The sequence below is a fragment of the Doryrhamphus excisus genome, linkage group LG4 (genome assembly GCF_037039965.1).
Source record: "Doryrhamphus excisus strain RoL-2023G ecotype Guam linkage group LG4, RoL_Dexc_Guam_v1.1, whole genome shotgun sequence".
Classification (NCBI taxonomy): Eukaryota; Metazoa; Chordata; class Actinopteri; order Syngnathiformes; family Syngnathidae; genus Doryrhamphus; species Doryrhamphus excisus.
Window position 1 is genome coordinate 609,474 of NC_136360.1, and position 15,620 is coordinate 625,093.

At 40.1% G+C, this 15,620-nt stretch overlaps 1 protein-coding gene across 1 annotated transcript in view; it reads right to left on the reverse strand.

The window, feature by feature from the left end:
* adamts10 (ADAM metallopeptidase with thrombospondin type 1 motif, 10) overlaps positions 1-15,620 on the reverse strand; it is a 51,884-nt gene that overhangs the window by 15,818 nt on the left and 20,446 nt on the right. The window contains exons 8-16 of the mRNA XM_058072326.2: positions 12,106-12,149; positions 11,825-11,930; positions 9,462-9,608; positions 9,185-9,326; positions 8,171-8,278; positions 6,388-6,533; positions 6,059-6,122; positions 4,356-4,458; positions 747-880 (exon numbers count right to left, since the gene is read on the reverse strand). Of these exons, the coding sequence (XP_057928309.2) occupies positions 747-880; positions 4,356-4,458; positions 6,059-6,122; positions 6,388-6,533; positions 8,171-8,278; positions 9,185-9,326; positions 9,462-9,608; positions 11,825-11,930; positions 12,106-12,149 (994 nt within the window). The remainder of the gene's footprint in view (positions 1-746; positions 881-4,355; positions 4,459-6,058; positions 6,123-6,387; positions 6,534-8,170; positions 8,279-9,184; positions 9,327-9,461; positions 9,609-11,824; positions 11,931-12,105; positions 12,150-15,620) is intronic.

A 15,620-nucleotide genomic window follows, 5' to 3' on the forward strand; every position in this document is an offset into this window, starting at 1 on the left:
CGAAGACAGCTGGGATAGGCTCCAGCACCTCACCCGCGACCCTCGTGAGGATAAGCGGTAGAAAATGAATGAATGAATGAATTCATCACAAACAAAAGTTTGTTTCTAGCCTTTTAGTATCTTTATAAATCGGCAGTAGAATATACACAGTAGTGTGGTTTCAGTGAAAAGAGCTGCTTTTGACCAAAAACCAGAAAAGCAAATTCAAGCAGAACGGTGACGGATGTCCGTATTTTTTGGTTTGGATTTTGATGACAAAATAACAGATTTAGAACATAACACAAAAAATAATACAACATAATCATCTATTTCCAGATGTTTGCATGTGTGTAAGTTATAGATAGATGCCTTTGTATTGCAGTATTGCACCAGGTACTATAACAAATGGTGGCCCAAGACTTTTGCATATTATTGGACATGGAAAAAGAGCCCATGTGTAGAGCTGGTGACCACACTATTATGTCAAAATATACATCTGATGCCAAATGTCATTGTCAAGTAAACGACCGTTAAATGTTTTTATTTCATTACAAACCAAGACATAAATAAACCACTCATAAAAAAGCGCCGCCTTTCCTGCCAAAGGTTGTATTTTTAAGCTAAGCAGCTGTTGATGCGGATCGTCGGCAGTGGCAGCTTTCCAAGGTCGGCAGAAAGTTAAGCGCGGATCCTCTCTCTTCGGCGAAATATACACACTGTCCGCTCACGACGAGTAGCTGTCAATCACAGAGAGAACGAGAGCTCACCTTACACTCGCCGTTTACGCACACGTCCAGAGACTCATCTCGGCATGGCGTGCCATCCACCACCGCTGGTGCGCGCTCTGTGTAGAAGTTGTATCCCTCCGCCAGGCAGTTCAAAGAACAGGTCTTCACCCCACCTACGCACCGGCACACATATTGGATTTCATTTGAACATGCATCAGATTACACTTGAATGCATCACATAATCAGTTCACAGTTCCACATGTCCAAAAGGAGTAGGAAGAAGCAAAGCTTATTAAATCCTACCCCTCCATCTGGTACTTTTACAATCAGTAACTGTTACATTTGTTCACTTCCTGCTTTCCTAATATAAGTTTTTTTTTTTTTTTAATTTTTTTTGTCACGTACGAGCTGACCATTCATTCATTCATTTTCTACCGCTTTTTCGTCGCGGGGGGTGCTGGAGCCTATCCCAGCTGTCTTCTTCGGGCGAGAGGCGGGGTACACCCTGGACTGGTGGCCAGCCAATCACAGGGCACATATAGACAAACAACCATTCACACTCACATTCATACCTATGGACAATTTGGAGTCGCTAATTAACCTAGCATGTTTTTGGAATGTGGGAGGAAACCGGAGTACCCGGAGAAAACCCACGCATGCACAAAATTTCTCTTTATGCAACGCGGCTAAATGCCTTTTCATATATAAACATTATTTTACAAATATAACACACACATTTGAAACCATTAAAACTTTGCAATCCAACATACCTCATATTGGTACATGTTTGTATATTCCCCAGTATACAATTTGGGTGTTAAGTTGCTGTGTGATGACTAATGACTAATGTTATTTGGTTCATTTTGAAGATGCATAACAAGGTTTGGGGCTGCGCGGTAGTCGAGTGGTTAGCACGCAGGGCCTCACAGCTAGGAGATGAAAATGAAAAACTGCACCAAAGAGATGAAAAATAATGTATTTTTCTTTTAATGTATTTTTCCTTTAATATTTCCACTCCATTCTACTAAAAGGACATTATATTTTCTCATGATATTACAAATTTATTCTCACGAAAATGTGACTTTTTTCTCATAATATTTTGACTTTATTGCTGATTTTTTTTTCATTTTTGCTGTTTATTTTAGAATTTGGCTGCATGGCTGTATGGATATTGAATTTTTTTTACTCAACTCTATTTTTATTTCCTTTTCTCTACTGTAAAGCGTCTTTGAGTACTCTGAAAAGCGCTATACAAATAAAATGTATTATTAACTCAGAATTGTAGAACTGTAGGGGAATTCTACTTGTAATTTCCTTGTTGTGTTCATTATTTGCACTCTATAGACACGACGGAAAGGCGCACACTTGAACCATGAACCAAACACTTTTGTACAAAAGCATTGAAATAGTAGTTGAGAGCCAAAGAGTATAGTAGAATTTTCATTTTGTGCAGCTCAGCAGTTCCTGTACGAGAGTGGTTGCTGACATCTGTCTACGCTGGGTTTGTTTGTGCTGGCAGTGTTAAACGTTTACAGTATGTACCGGCACCTCGAAGAAATGATAAGTGCTCAGTCCATGGAAAACTAAAAAAAAACCCCAAAACGCATTTATTAAAAACAAAAAAATTTTTAAAACTTCGCTTTGGTTCCAATTTTCTACAATAAAAGCTCTGATAAAACATCCCACTGTTCTCAAATATCTTAATTTTTATTTTTCTACACAAAATAAGATGAAAAATAAATAAATCAAGAATAAAGAAAATCAATCAATCAGTAATAAATAAATATAATAATAATAATAATAAAAACTTAAGAAAGCACATATAGTTGGTGGGTAGACAAATGATTTTTTTCAGATTAAAATGAACAAAGCATTATTAGAGCCCTGTAGACATGACAAAACACGACTATAGTCACATTTATACTCTTTTTATTTACAACATATTGCGCAACTGCAGGGTCTTGAGACACATGCTAACTCGCAAACTAGAGAGCTAGCCACCTAAACGGTAGCCTCCAAGTTATTTCTTTTAAACTTAAATAGCCAAGAACTTACCACTTCCACACGGATAGGGAGGATAACTATTAACAGTTATTTAACCTTTAACATGAACATGAATCAAACGTAATAATATTTTCTGGGTACATGATACCATACAGCATCCATATCAAACTTGCGCGGGCCGCACTGACATTAAACTTTCATATCAAGGCGGGGGCCTCAAACTAGTGTCCTGCGGGCCACATTTGGCCCGTGGGGCCGCGTGTTTGAGACCGCTGCCATAGAGCCTAGTTTTGGCAGGGCAACTGCAGCTTGCAGCTGTGCTTGTACTCGTACTTGCAGGCCATCCCGTGGTGTCCGAGGGTTAAGTGTGAAGGATAATTGTTCTTAAAAAGAGCCCTCTCGGTGACGGGTCTTATTTAATGAGCTGTCCTTGGCTGCGTGAGCGGAGACGAGACGGCTGTTTCTCGTGTGAGAGGGAGTGATTGCATAATAGCGAAGGAGGTTCAGGAAGAGGAGCAACAAAGAAAACGTATCCGCAAATAGAGCCGGGCATGACAATGACGGTGCGGTGTGACCTGACCTGAACACACCGCTCTCGGATTTGAACAGCTGTGAGATATTTGCATTGTAAAATCAGCTGTCCGAGGCTGCAATTACTTTGCTATTTTTCTCTGCGAGTCATTATGTTAGCAAAGGTAAAACTATTTATCTGTCTCATCCAGTATAGAGGAGCATTGTGGGATACAGGTTACATCCCGGACTGGTGGCCAGCCAGCCAATCACAGGGCACATTTAGACAAACAACCATTCACACTCACATTCATACCTATGGACAATTTGGAGTGGCTAATTAACCTAGCATATTTTTGGAATGTGGGAGGAAACCGGAGTACAAAACCGGAGAAAACCCACGCATGCACGGGGAGAACATGCAAACTCCACACAGAGATGGGACTGAACTCGGGTCTCCTAGTCCATGTCTCAAAAGTACAACAAAAACTTGGGTTGATGTCAGATGAAATGTGATGATGACCATAGAACAGGAAAAGGTCACACACGTCTCAATCCAAGCAAAATGTTGTGCGACTAAAGACGTATTAATCATTCTTTTTTGTGTGTGTGTGTGATGATGCAACTCCACAATAGAAAACATCATGTTTAGTGTAGTTCTAAGCTGTAAAATTGCATTTTATAAGACCTTGGTATGCATTTTTGCCTTGTAAAAGAAGGCGATGTAGCAACAAACGCATTCGTTTGTCGTGGGGGGTGCCCCCGCGACCCTCGTGAGTAAAAGCGGTAGAAAATGAATGAATGACAACTACATAGAACTTATTGTTGATACGTCTTGCATACATCTTAGCGATATTGAATTCAGCTTCTTAATCAATTTGAAATATAAAACAGCACATCAAAGTGTGAATACTGGACTATTCTGCCGTGCATAGAAGAAAGTTTGGTGTTGTTTCAATTGGTAGGCAGAGTATACCATGTGACAGATTACGCAACGTGTTCATCATGTGATTATGTATGAACTGTATTCATAAAACGGGGTATTCGTGTATTATTTGTGGTCCACTGTTGTGTATTTAGATGTCACGACCACTGTAGCAAAAGTAAGTGCACTTATGTCTCACACTCACTCACCTCCTCTGTAAGGCTTCCATGTGTAGAACTTCCCTCGAAATGGAACACTGTCAAAGGTAGAACACTGGATCTCCCGGAAGTCCCGTGAGCCTACGGGGCACTCCTGCAATAATGTGTATAGCCAATATTTTAGTCAAATTAATCACAATTTTCAAACATCGTGATTAACTCATCCACTCCCAAAGATCTATCCATCTATCTATCCATATGTCTTTTATGTCTTTTTGCACAATAGAGCCACTGTGGCGACTCCATCCATCCATCCATCCCTTTTATGTCTTTTATGTCTTTTATGTCTTTTATGTCTTTTATGTCTTTTATGTCTTTTATGTCTTTTATGTCTTTTATGTCTTTTATGTCTTTTATGTCTTTTATGTCTTTTATGTCTTTTATGTCGTATGTCTTTTCCCATCCATCCCTTTTATGTCTTATGTCTTATATGTCTTTTATGTCTTTTATGTCTTATATGTCTTATATGTCTTAGATGTCTTAGATGTCTTAGATGTCTAATATGTCTTTTATGTCTTTTCCCATCCATCCATCTATCCATCCATCCATCCATCCCTTTTATGTCTTTTATGTCTTTTATGTCTTTTATGTCTTTTATGTCTTTTATGTCTTTTATGTCTTTTATGTCGTTTATGTCTTATATGTCGTATATGTCTTTTCCCATCCATCCCTTTTATGTCTTATGTCTTTTATGTCTTATATGTCTTATATGTCTTAGATGTCTTAGATGTCTTAGATGTCTAATATGTCTTTTATGTCTTTTCCCATCCATCCATCTATCCATCCATCCATCCCTTTTATGTCTTTTATGTCTTTTTTGTCTTTTGTCTTTTATGTCTTTTATGTCTTTTCCCATCCATCCATCCCTTTTATGTCTTATATGTCTTTTCCCATCCATCCATCTATCCATCCATCCATCCCTTTTATGTCTTTTATGTCTTTTTTGTCTTTTATGTCTTTTATGTCTTTTCCCATCCATCCATCCATCCATCCCTTTTATGTCTTTTATGCCTTTATGTCTTTTATGTCTTTTATGTCTTTTCCCATCCATCCATCCCTTTTATGTCTTTTATGTCTTATATGTCTTTTCCCATCCATCCACCCATCCATCCCTTTTATGTCTTTTATGTCTTTTATGTCTTTTATGTCTTTTCCCATCCATCCATCCATCCCTTTTATGTCTTTTATGTCTTATATGTCTTTTCCCATCCATCCATCCATCCATCCCTTTTATGTCTTTTATGTCTTTTATGTCTTTTATGTCTTTTATGTCTTTTATGTCTTTCATGTCTTTTATGTCGTTTATGTTGTTTATGTCTTTTATGTCTTTTGTGTATTTTATGTCTTTTATGTCTTTTATGTCTTTTTGCATGATAGAGCCACTGTGGTGATTCCGTAATAAGGAAAAACCACAAAGAAAAAAAAAGAGGTGATGATGCAACTCCACAATAGAAGAGAGCACTTTTGGTGCAGTTTTAAGCCGGAAAAAGGGCCACAAGGCGGCAGAAGTGCATTTTATAAGGGCTCTGCATGCATCCTCCCCATAGAAATACATGCTCTGCAGCAAATCAGGAAGTGAGAAGGCATCTCACCGTGTTGCGCAAAGAAGGAAAGGTATCTTTTCACAAAAAGTACCCATTTCTATTGTGGACTGCATGAGTGATACAGCCAATGGGGAAGCAGACAAAACTCACATCAATATTGCAGGATCTGTAGCGTTTTCTCTCTCCGAGGCAGTACTTTCCACCAATGGTTGGCCTTCAAGTCAATCACACACAATCGGGCCAGTGAGACACATCTGAGTACAATTTAACAGATTGGCTTCTCAACTCGGTGCTGCTTGTCTTCATCAAAATAGTTTCATACTCACTGTCAATCAAAGGCTACAGACAGGCTCTATTAAACTGTCAAAAATATGCAGCCGATACAATACTCCTTAGCTTCTTCATAGCAGGAGAAGAAGTCACGTAGTCATCTCTAATAGAGTACGTACTCAAAAGGAACATTGGACGACAAAAAGTACCTTGGACTGTCGCAATATCTGATCGAGGAGGAGACGCCGCCTCCGCATGTTCTGCTGCATTCTTCCCAGGGCGACCACAATCCCCAGCCTCCATCGACACCTTCTGGACGGGTCCCATATGCCACGCAGACCCTCTTGTAGCACCACTGGAGCGCATAAGACGCATATAAGAGATGACACGGATATTCACATTTTACTATATTCCATATATTCGATATTCGCATTTTTACTATAGTGATACATCATTAGTCCGAAAATGTATATTTAAGCAAATGTTATGTATTCTTGACCGAGGTTCAACATTTTCAAGCATAAAAATGTTCTAGGGGCGGCACGGTGCTCGAGTGGTTAGAGCGCAGACCTCACAGCTAGAAGACCAGGGTTCAATTCCATCCTCGGAGTTTACATGCTGGGATAGGCTCCAGCACCCGCAGCGACCCTTGTGAGGATAAGCGGTAGAAAATGAATGAATGAATGAGTTCTCCTCCTATTTTGTGTGGAAGTGGTAACTTTTTGGCTTCTTATTTTGTTTTTCCTCCCCCTCGGCCATCTCTGTGTGGAGTTTGCATGTTCTCCCCGTGCATGCGTGGGTTTTCTCCGGGTACTCCGGTTTCCTCCCACATTCCAAAAAAAAACATGCTAGGTTAATTAGCGACTCCTAATTGTCCATAGGTATGAATGTGAGTGTGAATGGTTGTTTGTCTATATGTGCCCTGTGATTGGCTGGCCACCAGTCCAGGGTGTACCCCGCGTCTCTTGTTCGAAGACAGCTGGGATAGGCTCCAGCACCCCCACGACAGTATCACTCGGATACAGTGAACATCCAGCAGCAACACAACATTTTGGCATGACTACTATTTTGATAAAAAAAAATATACTGAACCAGGGCTGCAAGGCGGACGGGTGGTTAGCACACAGGCCTCACAGCTAGGAGACACGAGTTCAATTCCATCCTCGGCCATCTCTGTGTGGAGTTTGCATGTTCTCCCCGTGCATGCGTGGGTTTTCTCCGGGTACTCCGGTTTTCCTCCCACATTCCAAAAACATGCTAGGTTAATTAGCCACTCCAAATTGTCCATAGGTATGAATGTGAGTGTGAATGGTTGTTTGTCTATATGTGCCCTGTGATTGGCTGGCCACCAGTCCAGGGTGTACCCCGCCTCTCTCGCCCGAAGACAGCTGGGATAGGCTCCAGCACCCGCAGCGACCCTTGTGAGGATAAGCGGTAGAAAATGAATGAATGAATGAGTTCTCCTCCTATTTTGTGTGGAAGTGGTAACTTTTTGGCTTCTTATTTTGTCTTTCCCCACCCTCGGCCATCTCTGTGTGGAGTTTGCATGTTCTCCCCGTGCATGCGTGGGTTTTCTCCGGGTACTCCGGTTTCCTCCCACATTCCAAAAACATCCTAGGTTAATTGGCGACTCCAAATTGTCCATAGGTATGAATGTGAGTGTGAATGGTTGTATAATAGTCATCATCATCACAATAACAACATAATAACAACACAAACACATAAGCAAGCGTGTTTAAATGGCTTATTTTCTGTTAATATATGTACTATAGTGGGTTGTAGAGGTGTTAAGGTGACTATAGGGGTGTTATTGTATGTCTGGAGGGCTCTAAAATGTAATAATACACTTTATAAAACCATAAAGAGGTTTTCTATTTAATTTATTAATATGTTATCCTACTTGGCGGAAATTCACTCATCGCGGTCGGGTCTGGAACTAAATAAACGACGGCGGTATTTGGGTTTAGTAGACATCTTTAGTACATCAATTACCCCTTTCTCAATCGTGTTGGTCTGACAGATGGTTCCCTCTGCTGCTGGTATGCTGCTGGTGATGCATCGGTTGCTCTTGCTCATACACCAAAGCTCACTGCAGACCTCCTGTGTGTGTGTAAAGTCAAATTGTTAGAAAAAAGATTCATACTGTATGGTATGATAATGATCATTTGTTTCCGACATGCTTGAAGTGATTTTTTTGTATATCAAAGAAACATGCTGGAGCCTATCCCAGCTGTTTTTGGGCGAGAGGCGGGGTACACCCTGGACTGGTCGCCAGCCAATCACAGGGCACATATAGACAAACAACCATTCACACTCACATTCATACCTATGGACAATTTGGAGTCACCAATTAACCTAGCATGTTTTTGGAATGTGGGAGGAAACCGGAGTACCCGGAGAAAACCCACGCATGCACGGGGAGAACATGCAAACTCCACACAGAGATGGCCGAGGGTGGAAAAAGACAAAATAAGAAGCCAAAAAGTTACCACTTCCACACAAAAAAGGAGGAGAACTCATTCATTCATTTTCTACCGCTTATCCTCACGAGGGTCGCTGCGGGTGCTGGAGCCTATCCCAGCTGACTTCAGGCGAGAGGCGGGGTACACCCTGGACTGGTGGCCAGCCAATCCCAGGGCACATATAGACAAACAACCATTCACACTCACATTTGGAGTCGCTAATTAACCTAGCATGTTTTTGGAATGTGGGAGGAAACCGGAGTACCCGGAGAAAACCCACGCATGCACGGGGAGAACATGCAAACTCCACACAGAGATGGCCGAGGTCTGCACGTTAACCACTCGACCACCATGCAGCCGCACTCGTAATATGTTGACACTTAATAGCAATAATAATAATAATAATTCATGTGTTTATATGTTCAGTACTGCTCATTTCAGGATATGATATTTTAACAGTGCATTTGAACTTTTTTTATGACGTTTTTTTTTTTTATTAGTCGTTTGTGAGGTTGGAATCAAAAATATACAGAAGAATACTCACTGCATATTTACATTGTCGAGATCTGACTCCATACTGGAAGCGGCACTGTTCGTCTGCATCATAGGCCTGACCCGGGGCTGTGGTGGGGTACACAAACTCCTGCTTAGGGGGGACGTTGTTCAGACAGGAACCCATACCTGAGCTGAAAAAAAAAAAAAAAGAAATACGGTAGTAAAGCTATCCAGTATCGCAAGAGTAAAAAGTGTAGTTTTAACAGACATGGAGTGAGTTTTTCCACATTTTTGTGGTGTTATTGATATCCGAGAGGCTGACTCACTCCAGAAAGCTGGTGATGTAATCCCTGCTACAGGCCGACCAGATGAACGGGTTCGTCTTCATGGTGATGTGGTCGGCCATCAGCTTGGCCGTCTCCTGGGTACGGGGTCCACACGTGTTCCCGATACCGTCATGGTTCATTCCAAACCTTAAGTTTGTGACAACAATGATAAAATGAATGACCCCCATGGTGTGTTTGCAGCGGGTTAAGTAACAGCTTGATCGCCTCAGATTGCGCCTTCCTAATGAGCGTGATGTTGGAAGTGGAATTGTAACAAGAAAGCGGTGTGGATTACATAGAGGAGGGGAGCCTTGTATCGCCAGTAAAGATAAGTTATTCATATTTGAAAAAAATCCTGCATCTCAGCTATGTAATATACTGTAGGTCAAAAGGCACATTATTAGTATTTTGCTCTTTTTTCAACTTTCTTCTTAAATAATCTTCATCACTTTTGTCTAACTTAATTTTTCCTTTATGTTTCCTTTATTCTATACTTTATTCTGTTTTGTTTGCTTCCTAATAGCCTATTTTTCCTTTTTTCCCTATTTTTTGTTTAATATTTAAACTCTATGCTCCTAAAATGACATTATTTTTTATCATAATATTATGAGTTAATTCTGGAAAAATTGCTACTTTTTTCTCAGAATATTTTGACTTAATTATCATAAAATTTCTGATCGCCCACTTTGTGAAAAAGTTTTTTTTTTGTGAAAAAGTTTTTTTTTGTGAAAAAGTTTTTTTTAAAGATTTTTTTAAAGTCTTGGTTCTACTGTTTTTTTAAGACTTTTTACTACTAATTATGATTTTATTATCCCAAAATATTTAGACTTTATACTCTATTCGCATTATAACTTTTTCTGCAACCTAACCTGACTGTTAAAATTGTAACTTTTTTTCGTTGCTGTTATTTTTATATAATGCCTTGAAAAAATGTCTCTTTTCTTTCATATTTCAACTTTATGCATTATTAGTATTTTGCTCTTTTTTCAACTTTCTTCTTAAATAATCTTCATCACTTTTGTCCAACTTAATTTTTCCTTTATGTTTCCTTTATTCTATACTTTATTCTGTTTTGTTTGCTTCCTAATAGCCTATTTTTTCCTTTTTTCCCTATTTTTTGTTTAATATTTAAACTCTATGCTCCTAAAATGACATTATTTTTTATCATAATATTATGAGTTAATTCTGGAAAAATTGCTACTTTTTTCTCAGAATATTTTGACTTAATTATCATAAAATTTCTGATCGCCCACTTTGTGAAAAAGTTTTTTTTTGTGAAAAAGTTTTTTTAAAGATTTTTTTAAAGTCTTGGTTCTACTGTTTTTTTAAGACTTTTTACTACTATTTATGATTTTATTATCCCAAAATATTTAGACTTCATACTCTATTCGCATTATAACTTTTTCTGCAACCTAACGTGTTAAAATTGTAACTTTTTTCGTTGCTTTGTTATTTTTATATAATGCCTTGAAAAAATGTCTCTTTTCTTTCATATTTCAACTTTATGCATTATTAGTATTTTGCTCTTTTTTCAACTTTCTTCTTAAATAATCTTCATCACTTTTCTATACATAAAATTATAACTTATCTACAACCTAATTTTTCCAAAAATTACACCTTTATTCTGTTTTGTTTGCTTCCTAATAACTTATTTTTTCCTTTAATATTTCAACTCTATGCTCCTAAAATGACATTATTTTTTATCATAATATTATGAGTTAATTCTGAAAAAAATTGCTACTTTTGTTGGTGTTACGATACAACTTTTTTCTCAGAATATTTTGACTTTATTATCGTAAAATTTCTGATCGCCCACTTTGTGAAAAAGTATTTTTTTGGTGAAAAAGGTTTTTTTTGTGAAAAATTTTTTTTTTTTGTGAAAAAGTTTTTTTTAAGACTTTCTACTTCTAATTCTGATTTTATTATCCCATAATATTTTGACTTTATACTTTGACTTTACACATTTTTTTCCTCCTAATGTTATGTTAATCTCTTAAATAATGACTTTTTCTTGTCCGATTGATTTTTTTTGGATGATTTTGACTTGATTTTTCAAGCCACACTGAATATTGTGTTCTTGGGTTATATAGACATGGTATATAGCAAAAGAAATATTAAAGAGAGTGAACAACAGCAATTGAAGAGAGAGGGTTCTGGAGCTGAATCAACCATATTGTAATCACACAAATTTCCAACAGTCACTTTTGTTGCAAATGTTGACCTGAAATTAGAGGAGAAAGATTTGGAAGGGGTAGGAACAAGCCGTGTGTTCAAACTAGACATTTTTATCGATGTGATTTACTGTACTTTTTGAGAAGTGTTTTCGCCTTATCAAACGGAGAGGTTGTGTGCATTTTACTAACGTATGTCCAATCTCATGGGCAATAGTGAAAGCAGTTCCCAGGCCAATGTCCTCATTGATGCTGCAGCTTCTCTCCGGTTCACACATTCCTCCAACGGGAGCCAGGCCTGCAAAACAAACACCAACATATGACTACGTACTCCTTGGAGAGTCATCATAAAAAGTAACAAAGCAACAGATCAGTCTAACTGTCTGAGTTATGTAACTAATGGATTTGAGACAATGAAATATGGTTTTATTTTAGAGTATATTTTTTTTAGACATACAGTATCTTGGCGTTACCTAAGGTTTCACAGGGCTTGTTTTTCTGGATGCAGATGTCATACCTGCGGACAGAAAGACCAATCACTGGTACGTATGACGAACACATTAAACGACAATGGGGTGTGGGTGTGAATTTTCCGAAACGGCGCAGTCCGGCGCAGCGTGGCGCACCCATACCTCTGTCCCTTCTACCGGTACAAGTGGCAAAGAGAGAGGCATGAGGCATGAACGGGACAATGAATACAAAAAAGTACACTGTGGTTCAGACAGTTACATTAAATAGTGCTGTGATTGTTTACTGCATTGAAATGTGCCTGACACTCTGAAAAACCTGCCTGTGACACCTCCTCCTGGTGCAATGCCACGCTCATGTCAGCGCAGCCCCAGTCTACCAGATAACCAAATTGGCTGCGCACAGTGGTGCGCCTGATGGAATTATGACAGCACAGGGTGCGCCACGCTCCACCACCTTACGCTGCGCCACAAAAATACAAGTGGCAAAGAGGGAGGCATGAGATGGTTTATCACAGCCGAGTGCAATCCTAACCAGTCTCATTGACTTTAAATACAAATCAGAGGACACAATATGCGTCACCAAGTGGACCACCTGGCGGGACACAGGTAACCAATTCCTGTGTTATGAATAAGAGTACAAAATGGAGTGACAATTGCATTAAACATAGTTCCCATTGGAAAACTCAACAATGAATGGGACAATGAATACAAAAATGTACACGCTGGTTCAGACAGTTACATTAAATAGTGCTGTGATTGTTTATTGCATTGAAATGTGCCTGACACTCTGAAAAACCTGCCTGTGAGTTTTTGGTGACGTGGATGCACTGTGCACCTGTCAGCTAATTTAAGGGTGCACTTCGCTGGCCATCTTTCAGCGCACCTACGGCGCACAAAATTTTCACTGCGTCAAGCTGAAAATGTGGACACCTCCTACTGGTGCAATGCCACATTCATGTCAGCGCAGCGCAGTCAACCAGATAACCAAATTGGCTGCGCGCAATGGTGCGCCTGATGGAATTATTCCAGCACAGGGTGCGCCACGCTCCACCACCTTACGCTGCGCCACAAAAATACAAGTGAAATACAAGTGTACAAAAATGCACACGTTGGTTCAGACAGTTACATTAAATAGTGCTGTGATTGTTTACTGCATTGAAATGTGCCTGACACTCTGAAAGACCTGCCTGTGAGTTTTTGGTGACGTGGATGCACTGTGCACCTGTCAGCTAATTTAAGGGTGCGCTTCGCTGGCGATCTTTCAGCGCACCTACGGCGCACAAAATTTTCACTGCGTCAAGCTGAAAATGTGGACACCTCCTACTGGTGCAATGCCACATTCATGTCAGCGCAGCGCAGTCAACCAGATAACCAAATTGGCTGCGCGCAGTGGTGCGCCTGATGGAATTATTCCAGCACAGGGTGCGCCACACGCCACCACCTTACGCTGCGCCACAAAAATACAAGTGAAATACAAGTGTACAAAAATGTACACGTTGGTTCAGACAGTTACATTAAATAGTGCTGTGATTGTTTACTGCATTGAAATGTGCCTGACACTCTGAAAGACCTGCCTGTGAGTTTTTGGTGACGTGGATGCACTGTGCACCTGTCAGCTAATTTAAGGGTGCGCTTCGCTGGCGATCTTTCAGCGCACCTACGGCGCACAAAATTTTCACTGCGTCAAGCTGAAAATGTGGACACCTCCTACTGGTGCAATGCCACATTCATGTCAGCGCAGCGCAGTCAACCAGATAACCAAATTGGCTGCGCGCAGTGGTGCGCCTGATGGAATTATTCCAGCACAGGGTGCGCCACACGCCACCACCTTACGCTGCGCCACAAAAATACAAGTGAAATACAAGTGTACAAAAATGTACACGTTGGTTCAGACAGTTACATTAAATAGTGCTGTGATTGTTTACTGCATTGAAATGTGCCTGACACTCTGAAAGACCTGCCTGTGAGTTTTTGGTGACGTGGATGCACTGTGCACCTGTCAGCTAATTTAAGGGTGCGCTTCGTTGGCCATCTTTCAGCGCACCTACGGCGCACAAAATTTTCACTGCATCAACTCCTCCTGGTGCAATGCCACGCTCATGTCAGTGCAGCCCAGTCTACCAGATAACCAAATTGGCTGCGCGCAGTGGTGCGCCTGATGGAATTATTCCAGCACAGGGTGCGCCACGCTCCACCACCTTACGCTGCGCCACAAAAATACAAGTGAAATACAAGTGTACAAAAATGTACACGTTGGTTCAGACAGTTACATTAAATAGTGCTGTGATTGTTTACTGCATTGAAATGTGCCTGACACTCTGAAAAACCTGCCTGTGAGTTTTTGGTGACGTGGATGCACTGTGCACCTGTCAGCTAATTTAAGGGTGCGCTTCGCTGGCCATCTTTCAGCGCACCTACGGCGCACAAAATTTTCACTGCATCAACTCCTCCTGGTGCAATGCCACGCTCATGTCAGCGCAGCCCAGTCTACCAGATAACCAAATTGGCTGCGCACAGTGGTGCGCCTGATGGAATTATTACAGCACAAGGGTGCGCCACGCTCCACCACCTTACGCCGCGCCACAAAAATAGAGCCCATCACAAAGTGAGCGATCATATAAAAGAACAATAACAGGAAATCAAGAACAGCGACTCGTAACTTTGAAGCGCCGCCTTGATAAGTAACACATTGCAAAAAAACATATTTGACCTCTAATAAGCTGCAACATGAGATTCCGCACGTTCTGTTCGGAAGAATAGGAAAATATTTGTGCCAGCAGTGGTTGTGTTGTTTGCTGCAGCACATTCCTGAGGCAATAGCATCAGGTTTTTATCTGTTTAACATGCCATTGTCCTCTCGGTGTTCCTCTCGCAGTATCATTGCCAGAACCGGCTGGAAAAGAAGTAGTGAGGAGAGACAAGAAAAAGTAATAAAATGCATGTCAGTGCATTTTTACATTTTTCACTCTTTTCAATTTCCCCACCTTTCTTTTATGGCTGTGCCTTTCATAAGAGAAGTTATTTTACAAGCTAACAAAAAAAATACACTTACCTTGGTACAATAACACAAGAGATATTGTACCAGTACTAAGTATGAATGCCAGTGCGAATGGTTGTTTGTCTTGCTGTGCATGTAACCCACTATTTACATACACGGCAATACCTTTATCATTAATAGAGCCTTCTCGACATACAATAACACACATGAAAGTTTAAAAGTTTAATGTTAGTGCGGCCCGCGCAAGTTTGATATGGATGCTGTATGGTATCATGTACCCAGAAAAAATTATTACGTTTGATTCATGTTCATGTTAAAGGTTAAATAACTGTTAATAGTTATCCTCCCTATCCGTGTGGAAGTGGTAAGTTTTTGGCTATTTAAGTTTAAAGGAAATAACTTGAAGGCTACCGTTTAGGTCGCTAGCTCTCTAGTTTGCGAGTTAGCATGTGTCTCAAGACCCTGCAGTTGCGCAATATGTTGTAAATAAAAGGAGTATAAATGTGACTATAGTCGTGTT